Raw genomic sequence first — 16,501 nt, forward strand, 5'->3', positions numbered from 1 at the left:
TACAGCCCTCTAAGTGGTTTTACAGAGTTAGCCTATTGTCCCCAACAATCTGGGTCCTCATTTTACTGACCTCAGAAGAATGGAAGGCTGAGTCAACCTTGAGCCGGTGACACTTGAACTGTTGAATTGGAGGCAGCCAGCAGCCAGCAGAAGTAGCCTGCAATGCTGCATTCTAACCACTGCACCACCATAGCCCATGTGGGAACAATGGGAACAAAATCAACCCAGCTCTGGCCTGCTGCCTTCTTTTAGCAATGTATATACTTGTCAGAACAGCAGCTTCCAATAAACGGGTATGCTAACTCAATATCCTTGGAGTTACCATCCAACAGATCTGTGGGGCAGGCATATCCGGTAGGATAGGATGTGTGTCCTCGTTCATAACAGACATCAACTAATCATTCCACATGGTATTAATGGAACTTCTGTAGTTCCCAACAATTGGGCATCGGTTTCTGGGATGGCCTATCTCCAGTTATTTCTACCCATACCATGGGGTTTCCTATTTGAGGCAATGTCATCTGATGAAGCCTAGGAGCAGTACTGCTTTTTCTATTGTAGTACTTGCCCTCTTTGTGGCAACCTCCCCCCGCCCCAAAGATTGAGATCACCCCAACATTTTAGCCTTCAGGAAAGCTTCAAGATATTGCCTTTTTTCCCCTGGCATTGGGCCAGGACAAGAGATGAGCTTGTCTTTTGGATGGTGGAGGTTATAAAGAGGCCCAAACTTATGTTGTTGAAATGTTAGCATTTAGATTTTTTTTAAAAATAGACGGTGTGGTTTTAGTTGTAATACAGGAAGTTTGTTTAATATCGTTCAAAATTGAAATGGCCCTGAAAAAAGGACATATGACGTTTTTTCACACTTATGACCATTGAGCATTCCCATGATCACATGACCAAAATTCAGACACTTGGCAACTGGTTCATATTTACAATGCTTGCAGTGTGCCAGGGTCACATGATCATGTTTTGTGACTCTCTTTGAAACGGAGATGAGCACCGGCGCCTAGAGTTGGAAATGACTAGCACGTATGTGCGGGGGAACCTTTACCTTTACCTTTAACAAGCAAAGTCAATGGGGAGACCACTTAACAACTGTGTTACTAACTGAACAACTGCAGTGATTCACTTCACCACTGTGGCAAGAAAGGTAAAACTCAAACTTAACAAATGTCTCATTTAGCAACAGAAATTTTGGACTCAACTGTGGTCATAACTTGAGGGATTACTTGCATTATTTAGGGATTTTGTAATTCTATGTATGGAGTTCCAATATATCACAATGGAGTTGTGATATAAATAAATCTTCCAAATAAATAAATGGTATTCTTGTTACATACATCACAATTGCTATTTAAAGAGACCAGTTAGCTTTTGTGCACTGTTCTAGTTTAACAGTACTGTATTCATCAGATATGTCTTTCAAGAACACAGTTTTGACTGCTATTATTCATCTCTTCAGGTAAATGTTGTTGAGTGAATACTAGACACCTGATAATATCTAAGAAGGGTTGGTTAAAAATCACCTACTTCTTGCACCAGCAATTCAGGATCTGGAACTCCTGATTTACAAACTTTAGGCTTATGCTACTAATGCTATAAGGGACGCGGTGGCTCAGTGGGTAAGGACGCTGAGCTTGTCAATCAGAAGGTCGGCAGTTTGGCGGGTCGAATCCCGAGTGCCGCGTAACAGATTGAGTGCCTGTTACTTGTCCCAGCTTCTGCCAACCTAGCAGTTCAAAAGCACGTAAAAATGCAAGTAGAGAAATAGGGACCAACCACTACGGTGGGAAGGTAACAGCGTTCCGTGCGCCTTTGGCATCTAGTCATGCCGGCCACATGACCACGGAGACGTCCTTGGACAAGCGCTGGCTCTTCGGCTTTGAAACGGAGATGAGCACCGGCTCCTAGAGTCGGAAACGACTAGCACGCATGTGCGGGGAAACCTTTACCTTTTTACTAATGCTATACTTCATTCTGAAATTCACAAGATTGTCGGCATATATATTTTGGCTGTATTCCCAAATCTTGGAATTTATCAAGGTATCAGCAATTGTGCTGAGGGTGGCCATAAACATTATATAACATTAAAGGGAAACAGTTACACCTGATTTGCACAAGCTGATTACTCATAAAAAGGTAAAGGTAAAGGTTCCCCCGCACATGCGTGCTAGTCGTTTCCGACTCTAGGGGCCGGTGCTCATCTCCGTTTCATAGCCGAAGAGCCAGCGCTTGTCCGAGGACGTCTCCATGGTCATGTGGCCGGCATGACTAGACGCCAAAGGCGCACGGAACGCTGTTACCTTCCCACCGTAGTGGTCCCTATTTTTCTACTTGCGTTTTTACGTGCTTTCGAACTGCTAGGTGGGCAGAAGCTGGGACGAGTAACAGGCGCTCACTCTGCTACGCGGCACTCGGGATTCGACCTGCCAAACTGCCGACCTTCCGATCGACAAGTTCAGCGTCCTAACCCACTGAGCCACCGCGTCCCCATTGATTACTCATATCTGTGGCTTAATAAAGCGTAACAAACTCCAGCTATTATAAATTCCTTCAAGGACTTTTAAAGCTACCTTTCCCACAAACCGAGTCCTTTTACTCAGGACTCAAACAAGGAGTGAACCTGTCTGAATTGAACTCTGTTATAGGTCTCCCATTTGCTGACTGACACTTCCATAATAGTAGCTAATAAAATTTGATGTCCCAAAGGCAAGATGCTGGACACATTCATCTAAAACAAGAATTCGTTGCTCCTCCTCCTCCTCCTCCTCCTCCTCCTCCTCCTCCTCCTCCTCCTCCTCCTCCTCCTCTTCTTCTTCTTCTTCTTCTTCTTCTTCTTCTTCTTCTTCTTCTTCTTCTTCATCTTCTTCATCTTCTTCTTCATCTTCTTCATCTTCTTCATCTTCATCTTCTTCTTCATCTTCTTCATCTTCATCTTTTTTGCAGATATTAGGAGTGCTCCAAAGGATCTGAGAACATCACTTCCCTCTGCCCACCTCCAAATCCCTGCAAAGGTTTGGTCACTGATAATAGCACTGGTGTCATTTTTACACCCCATGTTTTTAAAGAGATCAAAGAGATCCTATTGCTGCCTGCCTGCACAGTTTTGGCTCTGCTTTATTGCCAGAAAATTACACCGATGATGTCACCTCTGTCTAAAGAGAACACCCCACCCAAGCTCTGGGCTGACATAATTCATTATCTGTGGTCTGGTCTAAGAGTACTGAATTCCCATGACAAGGAATTAAAGTTACTCTGTTTGAAGTTTGAAGAGTTGAAAGATACCACTTTTCATTTCCCTGACACCGAAAAGCAGCTTTGTTCTGTGCTATTACCAGACCAAACGGAGAGTTGCTAGAGGCTGTCATTCTGCGATCCTTGGCAGTACAAGAAGCAAAACTCAAAAGGTCATTGTGGATTGTGTACACAAATCAAAATGTGTTGTGATATGTCTTGCATGCTTCAGGAATTAGCACATCACAGTGGGTAAATCAGCTGACTTGGGGGAAGCTGTAACTGGCTATTATAAATATGCCCACGGACAAATTTAGCTCTCTGTAGAATCTACAGTCAGTGACTAGGGTGACTGAAGGTAAACTAAATAGTCCAGTTCTCTTATTTGCCCATTACTGTAGTCCAGGGTCTCCATACCTGGCAACTTTAAGACTTGTTGGCTTCAACTCCCAGAATTCCCCAGCCAGCTCCGCTGAAGTCCACAAGTCTTAAAGTTGCCATGTTTGGAGACCCCTGCTGCAGACTCACAGATGACAAGATTTGTCTTTACTTTTTTATGGGTGTCCCTTGGATACTGCATATGTAAGTCCTTTTTTCCAATTAGTTGCTCTTCAAATGTGATGGCAAACAACTCCCAGAGTCCTGAATGGGGGATTCTCTGAGTTGTAGAGGTTATATACACCAGGGCTTTTCAACCTTTTCACCCATTTTGTACCACTTTTAAGATATGGCAACATTCGAGTACCACCAGTCGCCTAGCTCTAGCCATCTCTTGTTTAGGCTTCTGCGGTGCTGCCACTGGTTCAGCTCATTCCCCTCCCCTGCTACCACTTTTCTAGGATGGTTGCGTACCACCCGCTAGGTGACAATGTACCACAGGTGGTACCCATACCAGTGGTTGAAAAGCCCTGATATACACCATAGAGCTATGGTGGCTGGGAATCCTGGGAGTGGTAGTAGGTATTCAAGACTTCTTGTATTGTGTTTTTTAAAATGATATCCTGCTTTTCTTCCTCATTCAGCCCCCCCCAAATGAGTTGCAAGGAAGTAGGGACTTCTCTCTCTCTCTCTCTCTCTCTCTCTCTCTCTCTCTCTCTCTCTCTCTCTCTCTCTCTCTCTCTCTCTCTCTCTCTCTCTCTCTCTATTTGGATTTTCAGTAAAGTCACCGAAAAAGGATGGAATTGTGTGGTTTAACTTTGCCTAGCAACCCATTTTATAACTGTTCTCTTCCTACAGAGAGAATTGCTCATCTGCAAAGAGGGTTTCAGGTAGAGGGAAAACCCCAGTGTTTTCTTTGCAACAGTGCTGTCCAGTTAACCACAGACAGGGTCTCCCTTGTCCCCCCCCCCCCGCATTTCATTTGCAAAGTTCTCTTATGCAGTTGGTTTCTGATAAAAAAAATCCATCCTATTAGGAACTACTATATATTGTTTTGATACCACCTGTTGAATCATACAGCATTTTTTTAAAAATTCCAAGTTGATTAAATGATATAAACCTAGAAAAATACAGGGACTTTAGCACAGAACAAGTCACAATACAGAATTTGTTCCATTTTAATCATTGGGTAGAGCAGGGGCACCAAATCATAAAACAATCTTCAGTTCAGAAGATTTGATTAAAATTCAAGCTTTGCATCTGACCGCATTGAAATGAACGCTGAAAGGGTATGATAATTATTATAATAAAAATAATTATTCCCAGTAGAACCTTGTACTTGGGCATTGGATCATTACTTACATTTGTATAGCGTGGGAAAGAGTGAATATTTTAATTGAATGTTACATTTATGATCCTCATTTATTGTTTTAATGTTTTATAGTGCATTTTAATTGACCATCTGTAAGCCAGCTAGAGTTGTCTCATGCAAGATGGGCAGCATCCAAGTTTAATAAATAATAAATATGTATATATATATATATATATATATATATATATATATATATATATATATATATATATATATATATATATATATATATATATGTAGGTCCTTATTTCTTGTCAGTATCCTGACTGGGAAATAAAGTCGGGATAGTTTGCTTTTCTCGTCCATTATTCAACAGACTTTGCATGCAACACACAATATTCTGTTGCAGCTTGCATCATTTGGATAATAGTGTTATTAGATAACTGACATGATTTGCATCATCCGCATTGCTGCAGTGCATACTTTTCACTGAACTTTTGATAATAATAAATGCCCCTCTTTTCCCAATTCATCCTTTAAAACTAGGCTTCACTGTATTTGCAATTGACAAGAACAAAAATTATATTTGGTCTTAGTCAAGGAGTAAGCCTCCAGGGAAAGCCATGGGAAATCATCAAAACAATTAAAAAACGAAAGTTAGAATATTTCGGCCATGTGATGCGACACCCGTAAAAAAATGGCATACTCCATTTAATCCTCCAGGGAAAGACTGAAGGCAAACGAGGTCCAGGCAGAAGAAGAACATCATGGCTTCAAAATCTAAAGGACTGGTTTGGACAAAACTCAGCAGCAATTTTTTGTGAGGCTGCTGATAAAAACAGGATCGCCAATGTGATCGCCAACATCCAATAACGGATATGGCAGAAGAAGGAGGAGGAGGAGGAGGAGGAAGCTTTTTATATCCTTTTGACTAAGATCAAGCATAGCATTTACTATTGCCATGAATTATGGATACAGTTTTAAAATCTGGGCTATTTGAGCTATATATATCAGCAGTTATTAGTCTAGGTGCCAGTATACAGATATTTCCTTTGATAGCAAGACTCAATCTCTGGGGTTATATACAATTAATGATAATGCCCCTATGACTGGTACTGACAATAACAAATAAAACTTATTTAATCCTTTTTTTTCTTACTATGTATCTTCAACATATTTATACTATTTTGATACTATGTATCTTCAAAATACTATAGCAAATTTCCTCAGCCTGGACACACTCTGGATGATTTGGAATATACTTTCCATTTTCATGGATAATTGAAATTGTAGTCCACGTTCTCCATTGTGGCTGCTTAGCTCCCAACAAAAATAAGAGCATTTGCCCTCCCCCTCCAATCCTACTGCATTATTTAAAATGTATTATACAGAACAGAAAAATTAACACATATACCCTCATTAAGAAAGTGATCAGTTACACATGTGCAACCATATTAAATTACTGAAATTGTCTGCCCTGCCAGAATGTTCATTTTAGTTTGCTTTACACTTATGATTGTTCTTTTTCTGGCCAGGCTTCCCATTTCTTGACTTGGCCACTCCAGGGTATATATGAGGATGTAGATTTAAAACTCATTAGGGAAATTACTTCATAAAACGTAGATGAGTCTTTGGAACCTTTATCTCACTAGCAGCCTTAATCGAGATTAACAGACCGTGTGAATCAATGCAAATTGAGTTTCCCTTCCCTTATTTTGCTAGGATAAGGCATTCTGCATTTTGGGGTCAGTTTTTCCAGTTGTGTAAGAATACCTAATGTGTAAGGCAGTTACCAGGCAGGTTTCTTGGTAGGTACCGTAATAATTATTTCTTTTCTCACCAATGACTTTTGGATCTTGTTCTGAGACAGTTGATATGCTGATGATGTCATACAGGTACAGATGGTGAATAACAGAGCTCTCATTTCCTTATAGAGATCAGGGGATGCTGTTAATATTTTTGAAGTTGAAAATGAGATTTACAGGGCAGATTTTTCTTTCTCACAAACAAGGGCAGGATGGGAGGGGCTGCAAATATCCTCTCTAATATCTTACAAGGGGTATGTTTTGATAGACTGAAGGCAACAGAGCTCTATTCCATTTTCTTCAACTCAGTTTGAGTTTCTTTTCTGCAAAAGATTGCTCTCTATCTAAAGCAGTGATGGCGAACCTTTTAGAGACCGAGTGCCCAAACTGCAACCCAAAACCCACTTATTTATCGCTGGGTGCCAGGTGGGCGTGGCCTACTGGGTGGGTGTGGCTGTGGTGGTCATGGAAGATTGGGTGGGTGTGGCCAGGGTGGGTGTGGTCACCTCAATGTTGCTCGTGGGGAGGGACACCTGTGGGGGGTGGCTGGTTGAAGAGGGACAGTTGCCACCCCTGAGGCATGGGGCGGGTGCCCACAAGGAGGGCTCTGAGTGTCGCCTCTGGCACCTGTGCCATAGGTTCGCCACCACTGTTCTAGAGTGTGATTCAAGTGAACAAGTCACCACCTTAACATGACAGGACAATAGAAAAACAAAAACAGACTCTTTCCAAAATAGCCAGCCAGAGAGTAGCATTTGGGTTTGTTCTATAGACAAATTGTGATCAAGCTACTTCTGTATTCCGATTCACTGGAAACGCTGGAAGACACTTCTGAGCACGTGCAAAACACATGCAGAAGTATCTAACCACTACTAGAAGCAGCAAATTACATGCTTTGAGGAAGTAAATCACACGTCACTGAAGTGAGTCATGTAGCTTTTGTAATGTAAAATCTCTCCTCAAAGTAAAGAGCAGCCTTCTGATGGGTGGGGGGTGGGGGGTGGGGAAGGACAAGAGACCAAGATGGCAAGAGGGACCACGGGATTGAAACCACACTCCTTTGTACGTGCATTCCCTTTCCTGCAGACATCTCTACTTCTCCCATAGGCCTAGTTCGTGGTTTTACCATGTTGTGGGAACTCAGCCATTGTCTTAGCATATTCTAGAAACACATTAGCTCTGTAAACTATAACAAAGGTTATTTATTTGAGCACAACATTTTTGGTAAACAAAGAAGTTGCATTTTGTTAACCCAGCCATAACATTAGAGAAAGTTTGATAGATGACTTAGTAGGAGAGAAGGAATGGAAGAAAACTATCCCCAGCAGATGACTTTTCATCCTCTGCTGAAAAACTTCTAATAACAATAGCACTTAGGCTTATATACTGTTCCATAATGCTCTACAGCACTTTCTGGGTGATTTACATTGTCATGTTGCCCCAACAGTCTGGACCATCATTTTACCGACCTCAGAACTCCAGGCTGTGGGTAGAGTTTTCCTGCAATACCACATTTTAACCTTTGCATTAACAGGATAGATAGATGGATGGATGGATGAATGGATGGATTGATGATAGACAGATAGATAGATAGATAGATAGATAGATAGATAGATAGATAGATAGATAGATAGATAGACAGACAGACAGACAGACAGACAGACAGACAGACAGACAGACAGGCAGATAGACAATTAGTTTCTTTAGGCTGTGGGCAGAGTTAGCACCTGTGATACTGCATTTTAACCTTTGCATCAACAGGACAGATGGATGGATGGATGGATGGATGGATGGATAGATAGATAGATAGATAGATAGATAGATAGATAGATAGATAGATAGATAGATAGATAGATAGATAGGCAGGCAGGCAGGCAGGCAGGCAGGCAGGCAGGCAAGCAGGCAGGCAGGCAGGCAGATAGACAATTAGTTTCTTTAGGCTGTGGGCAGAGTTAGCACCTGTAATACTGCATTTTAACCATTGTGCCACCAGGACCCCTAATAGCAAAATGTTATTGCTAGGTCACAAATATTTTATATTTAATGAACAGACATCTCACAACAAATAATTAGATTTTATATATGTATATATATACCTGTAGCTCTCCTTCCATTATACTCAGGAGCCGGATGAGGTCCTCTTTAGAAAGTTCTATTGATTTCTTGCTTTTTCGCTCATTAGGCCCTTGTAATTTGCTGCGCTGCTTCACAGTTCCTGGACCAAGGATTTCATCTTCCTTTTGACTAGATTTCTTCTTTTTCTTTGCATCTTCCTGAAAGTTTTGATTTTCTGAAGCGTTCATAATAGTCTTTGACTTGGGTAACTGCTCGTTGGATGAGCTCTCACCAGCTTGATTTCGAGATCGCATTTTGATCTAGATAAAAAGGGGAAAAATTAAATGCAAGACTGGGCAAGTTTCCTTCTACATTTTCAAGAAATCACAGCTTATCGATTTGCACAGGAGTCTCAAGATGACCAAGAATGAATCTTTTGTAATAATCACACTATGAACTTTTTCACATCATTATAAATAAATATCTGTTTACAACATTTGGCAGAAAATATTATGTAATATTCAATCAGAATAGAGCTGGAAGGGGCCTTGGAGGTCTTCTAGTCCAGCCCCCTGCTCAAGCAGGAGACCCTACATCATTTCAGACAAGTGGCTGTCCATTCTCTTCTTAAAAACCTCAAGTGATGAAGCACCCACAACGTCTGAAGGCAAAAGCTGTTCCACTGGTTAATTGTCCTCACTGCTAGGAAGTTTCTCCTTAATTCTAGGTTGCTTCTCTCCTTGATTAGCTTCCATCCTTTGTTTCCTGTCCTGCCTTCTGGTGACCCCCTCCTCCTCCTTGTGGCAGCCTCTCAAACACTGGAATACTGCTATCATATCCCCCCTAGTCCTTCTTTTCTCTAGACTGACCATTCCCAAATCCTGCAACCGTTCTTCATATGTTTTAGTCTCCAGGCCTTTAATCATCTTAGTTGCTCTTCTTTGCACTTTTCCCAAAGTCTCAACATCTTTTTTTAATGTGGTGACCAAAACTTAGATGCAGTATTCCAGTATACCATCTAAATATAAATTTAAATACCTAAGCGAGCTTCACGTATTCACTACTACAATGCAACAGTGATGAAAATTGCTGTAATTGGTCACTAGAGAAAGAAAAAGAAAAGGAATTGCATGGCTGCATCATATAAGTTTCCTGGACTTCCAGATTGGGAAAAATGATTCTAAATTTTAAGGAAAATTCAGAAGCATTTCACTGCTTTCAGGATGCTAGAAGCCAAGCACCTTTTGAAGCTGCTTCACAAAGGAACGCAGTTGCTGCTGCTTCTAAAAGCTATCAGTGAACTTGTTTTGTATCATTATGAGGCCTTGTCCATAGTTGTGGTAGCAGGAAGATACCTGTGGGGATTATTTTTCATACACAGAAGTTTTTTTTGCAGCTACTAGAACTGCTAGAAGTAGTCTCAGAGTGACATGAAGGCTTTCCAGGGGCTAAACTGCAGCATCTTCACACCACAAGAAAACAAACCGTTTTGCAGTGAAGTATCTCACAGCCACAAAGGATGGCCATCTAATACTAGTCTAGTAGACAGTCTTTTATCACCTTATTTCTATTAGAACATTGTTCAAGCACAGATATATAATGGCTACTGGAGTCTTACGACTAAACAGAATTTAAATATCACTCCTTAACATACATATTTTCTCAAGAACAATAGTTAATGAAAATTAGCTTCTTAATGGTATTTGTGGCTCTGGAGGAATAATATCAGCAGAATCCCTTTCTTACTCAACAGCCTAATTGTTGGGCTTCTCTTTTATCTTTGAGAAGGGAAGAAACTATGCTGATATTAAAACAGCAGCTCTCACAGTGTTCCTTTGACTATAGCTTAGCTATAGGAATTATTGGGGATAAAGCAGGAAAGCCTGAAATTCTGGTCTCCCTGGCATTCAAACCAGAAATGGCCACAGGCCCACCAACAAAATGGCTTAATGTTTCATACCAATTTAGTGATGCAATACAACGCCATTGTTTGCTTAAGAATATATTGCATTAATCATAGGATATGAGTTTCACAGAACATGCTAAGCCAAACAGAGCACAGTATAAAACAGTACAAAATGTGAACCCAGTGTGTATTGGTGTGTTGTTAATCTTGTTATCATTTTGCCATTTTAGCTGATCAATTTAGTTTTACCAAATAGGCTGCTGATTTGACTTTCTTTTTAAATTTTGTTTGGTTTTGCTATTGGGAATAGTTTTACATATAGTTTTGTACCGTTAAACAGCTTGATAAGAAGATGGGATGCAAATGTTTTTATTCCATGAAATATATATCATCAGTTTAGTCAACCAGAACCCATTCTGAAAACAGACAAGAATGGCACAGCAACGTATTTTTGAATGATTTCATTATGATTATATTACTGTATATTATTAGTGTCATGCTTAAGGCATCAAGTTAGAAACTGGGACACTGGCAGTGCTAGTCCCTCCCTAGGGACAAAGCCATCTGACTGACAATCGCTTTATAAGACAAATTTGGATGCTTTCACAGATGTGCACTCTCAGTATAACATCCATTTATGTTTCACATAAGTAGAACAATAACCACACAGTAAATATTAAAGACAGCACATTAACATCAACTGACAGCATGCCAACTCAATGTTTTCTTTTTAAAAAAATACTATTTCGCACATTCAGCTGAAAAGCGAATGATATTATGTGGCACTGATGTACATATCTTTAGAGAAAAAAATTCCAAATACTTGCACATAGGCAGATAAATTCTTATTGTGATACAAGGAAAAATGTGATAGGCAGGAAAATCAAATGCATAGGTATAGTATAGGTGGTACCTTGCTCAATAGTAGTAACTGTGAGAGGGATCTCAGAGTCTTAGTAGACAATCACTTCAATATGAGCCAGCAGTGTGCTGCAGCTGCCAAAAAAGCCAACACAGTGCTAGGCTGCATTAACAGAGGGATAGAATCAAGATCACGTGAAGTACTAATACCACTTTACAATGCTTTGGTAAGGCCACACCTGGAATACTGCATCCAGTTTTGGTCACCACGATGTAAAAAAGATGTCAAGACTCTAGAAAGGGTACAGAGAAGAGCAACAAAGATGATTAGGGGGCTGGAGGCTAAAACATATAGGGAACGGTTGCTGGAATTGGGTATGTGTAGTTTAATGAAGAGAAGGACGAGGGGGGACATGATAGCAGTGTTCCAATATCTCAGGGGCTGCCACAAAGAAGAGGGAGTCAAGCTATTCTCCAAAGCACCTGAAAGCAGGACAAGAAGCAATGGATGGAGACTAGTCAAGGAGAGAAGCAACCTAGAACTAAGGAGAAACTTCCTGACAGTTAGAACAATTAACCAGTGGAACAACCTGCCTCCAGAGGTGGTGAATGCTCCAACACTGGAGGTTTTTAAGAAGAGACTGGACAGCCATTTGCCTGAAATGGTATAAGGTTTCCTGCCTGAGCAGGGGGTTGGACTAGATGACCTCCAAGTTCCCTTCCAACTTTATTATTATTATTATTTAAGGAGGCAGCCGAGACAAAGTGAAATGAATAGAACAAGTACAGCAGGGGAAGTACCTACAAGAAGAAAGCTTGTTAATACCAGCTATCATTTAGAATAACTTTCATGGGATGTGTGGTCATAAAACTTACGGTAATATTAGATCTTTGGAAGGGCCTGGGGACAATTTATGATACTTTCAGGATGGGTTTCCAGAAGATCTGAGTCAGGGAGGACAATGTTGGAGTATAGCCGCCAGACTTTACATGGTCTAAGGCAAAATGTCTCCGCTGGGTTTTTGTTGAGTCCTGCCACCCATCCCAGTGGCTTACAACAGCTTCTGTAGTGATCCAACTATCATTGTGCCAAAGTAAAAGTAATAAGGATAGACTTTATATCTCTTCAGTTATGCCTGAGTGATGCTATGAAGTCACTAACCACTGAGAAAGTGGTTCAAGTAGGCTTATATGTCAGTGATGGCCACAGTCTGCTGAGCAGCTGATCTTCTCAACATTTTAATTTGTCACAATGACCTCCAAATATTGTAGGACTGTATTAAATTTTCATTTTCATGATGCCTTTCTATTTGAAATGAATAGTCAAGGAGTCTAATACTTCATGGTACAAAAAATATTAAAATTAAAATCAAGTGAACTTTGTTGAGTGATCGGAGATAGAGTCAAAAGTATCTGGAAAACTACAGATTGCTTTATAGTTTTGTTTTATTTTTTGCTTTAATTTTGTTTTTTCACATAGGCCTCCCAAATACTGTAAATGTTTATAGATAGATAGATAGATAGATAGATAGATAGATAGATAGATAGATAGATAGATATAGATATAGATATAGATATAGATATAGATAGATAGATAGATATAGATACAGATAGATATAGATAAGATATAGATATAGATATAGATATAAAGGTAAAGGTTCCCCTGCACATGCGTGCTAGTCGTTTCCGACTCTAGGGGCCGGTGCTCATCTCCGTTTCAAAGCCGAAGAGCCAGCGTTTGTCCGAGGATGTCTCCGTGGTCATGTGGCCGGCATGACTAGACGCCAAAGGCGCACAGAACGCTGTTACCTTCCCACCATAGCGGTCCCTATTTTTCTACTTGCATTTTTACGTGCTTTCGAACTGCTAGGTTGGCAGAAGCTGGGACGAGTAACAGGCGCTCACTCTGTTATGCGGCACTCGGGATTCGACCCGCCAAACTGCCGACCTTCTGTTCAACAAGCTCAGCATCCTAACCCACTGAGCCACCGTGTCCCATATATAATCTCAGAAGGGTATGGCTGACTGATGAAAACAAGTAAGTTTGAAATGCATATCAGTCTCCCTTTAATTCTTTGTTAGCAATCTAAATTTAAAAAATTACACAAATATGATCTGTCACTGTTGTGACTACTGCCTGTCGATGGCCTTCGGTTAGGCTGAAACAGGAAATAAAGATTTGTCCCATGTTTGGGGCCTAGCAAGGTAATCTAAATAGTTAATGTTTGGTTCTGATAGACGAGGACTCAGAGTGATTCACAATGAAAGAGTTTATTGAATACACATAAGTCAACTGTCAACTGTCAAATGTTGCAAGCTTTTATAGTGGAGCTGTTTGAACTGTAACCAATCATCAAACACTCTTTTCCCGCTTCTTGTTACTTTGACCAATGATTGCACCGGAATCTCCCGCTCTAAACCCTGCTTTTGCAACCTGCTATTTTCCCTGTTTGCAAACTATTTACAGACACAACACCCCTTACCCCCCAGTTGTTGTTATTTATGTACATAATCCTTTAAATATTTGGGTGGCCTATGGACTCTTGAAGGGTATCTATTGCTATGGATACTAGGGTCATTCCTATCTGATTGTCTGTTTGGCTGGCTTACTCTGGTGGACCTGGACTCTTGGCTAACTGACTCTGACGCTTCCCTGTTATCACTTTGTGGATGTTGTTGTGTTTGAAGATCAGCTATTGCTGGCCTACTCCGAGGGGGCATTTCCCAGTCAATTTGACTATATTGTTGTTGGTTACCAGAGGACGAGTTATTTTGCGTTTCTGCTTCCCCACTATCTGGCGTGTTGTTATCAATGAACCCTGATGTAAAGTTCCCCCTGTGTCTACTTTGATCCCCTTCAACTGGCATACAACCAATAGTTCTCTTTCTTAGCTGATCTATATGTCTTTTGCTGATCCTATTCCCTTCCCCCTCAATAGTGTAAGACAAGGGACCCAATATTTCAGTAACCACCCCTGGGATCCATTTGTCCCCTTGTGCATAGTTCCTGGCCCAGATTAAATCCCCCACTTTGAATGATCTGTTTGGAATGTCCAGTTCCGCACTTGGTAGAAGTCTGTCAGGGTGTAATCTGTCCAATTTGGTGGTTAGTCTCTTTCCCCACCTCATTTCAGCTGGGCTTTTGCCGGTAGCCGTACATGGGGTCGTATGTTGGGTCAGCAAGAATTCGGCCAGTCTTTGATGCCAGTCGCCACGGATGATTCTCTTTAATGCGTCTTTAGTGGTCCTCACATTTCGTTCAGCCAAGCCGTTGGTGGACGGGTGGAAGGGTGCTGATGTCTTGTGTTTAATCGAGTTGGCCTTGAGGAAATCCTGGAATTCAACAGAGGTGAATTGGGGCCCATTATCTGACACAATTACATCAGGTAACCCATGAGTGGCAAAGAGGCCCCTTAATACCTGTATTGTTTTACCTGAGGTTAATGAACTGACTGGTACTACCTCTAGCCATCTAGAGAAGCTGTCCACTACTACCAGGAAGGTTAACCCTTGGAAAGGTCCAGCAAAATCAATATGAATCCTGGACCAAGGATTCCTGGCTAACTCCCACTTATGCGTACGTGTGTGTTGCTGCTCAGGCCTAGAACGTTGGCACAAATAGCAATTGGTAATGCATTCCTCAATGTCATTGTCTAATCCTGGCCACCACAAGTGGCTCCTAGCCAATGCCTTCATACGTACTATTCCCGGGTGCCCCTCATGTAACTCTAATAAAATTGAGGGTCTGTGGATTTCGGGAATGACCACACGGTTTCCCCACAGTATGCATCCCAAATGAACTGACAGTTCATCTTTCCTTCTAAAATAAGGAATGTACTTGGCATCCGGGTTAGTATTTGGCCACCCACTAAGGACCCAGGCCATAATTCTCTTTAGAGTATGGTCATTATTTGTTGCCACAGCTATGTCTTTAGCGGTTAAAGGCCAGTCAGGAATGTCCAGTAGGGACATTATTTGTCCCACAGGGGCAGGGTCATTCTCAGTGATATTTAATGGCAGTCTGCTGAGGGCGTCAGCATGTCCCATGTCTTTGCCCGGTCTGTGTTGGAGAGAAAATGAGTATGCTGAGAGGAAAATGGACCACCTCAGCATTCTGGGAGACATGATTTGGGGTGTCTGTTTATCCGTGGTAAACAGTCCCAATAGGGGCTTATGGTCAGTGAGTATGGTAAAGTTCCTACCATAAAGGTAATCATGGAACTTTTTTACTCCTGCCACGATTGCTAATGCTTCCCTGTCTATTTGAGCATAGTTCCGCTCTGCTTTGGTTAGCGTCCTGGAATAATATGCGATTGGTCTTTGGATACCTTGGTTGTCTAAGTGGCTGATAACAGCCCCCACACCATAAGGTGAAGCATCGCATGCTAAATAAATTGGTTTATTTTCAATAAAATGGGTTACTGTTGATTGGCTGGAAAGAATGTCCTTTAAAGTTTGGAAACTCACTCTATGTTTATTAAGCCACTGCCAAGGGGTCTTTTTATCTAAAAGTCTATGGAGGGGTTCTGCGATGGCAGCTTTGTGTGGCACAAATGTATGGTAGAAGTTTACTAAGCCAAGGAAGGCTTGTAGTTCAGCCTTGTTTTTCGGTTCAGGAGCCAATTTAATTGCTTTGATTTTATCAGGGGTAGGATGAATTCCATTTTTGTCAATCCTGAATCCAAGGAATTCAGTGGACTTAACCCCAATGCAACATTTTTCCTTTTTTAATTTCAATCCAGCCCTCCTAAATCTCCCCAATACCTGTTCTAGCCGCTCTGCTAATATTTCTTCATTTTTTCCAGTTATCAAGACATCATCAAAGTAAGGGCATACACCAGGTATGCCCTTTAAGGTCCTCTCCATCACTTCTTGAAAGATGCCTGGAGCTGCTGCAATACCAAATTGCAGTCTGTGGACTCGGAACGCCCCCTTGTGGGTAACTAT

General features: G+C 41.2%; 1 protein-coding gene across 3 annotated transcripts in view; it reads right to left on the reverse strand.

The window, feature by feature from the left end:
• FILIP1 (filamin A interacting protein 1) overlaps positions 1-16,501 on the reverse strand; it is a 99,015-nt gene that overhangs the window by 38,304 nt on the left and 44,210 nt on the right. For all 3 annotated transcript variants that reach the window (XM_083349201.1, XM_083349202.1, XM_083349200.1), the window contains exon 2: positions 8,829-9,107. In XM_083349201.1, the coding sequence (XP_083205327.1) occupies positions 8,829-9,101 (273 nt within the window). In that variant the 5' untranslated portion in view covers positions 9,102-9,107. The remainder of the gene's footprint in view (positions 1-8,828; positions 9,108-16,501) is intronic.

This window comes from Vipera ursinii (assembly GCF_947247035.1).
Source record: "Vipera ursinii genome assembly, chromosome: 1".
NCBI classification, from domain to species: domain Eukaryota; kingdom Metazoa; phylum Chordata; class Lepidosauria; order Squamata; family Viperidae; genus Vipera; species Vipera ursinii.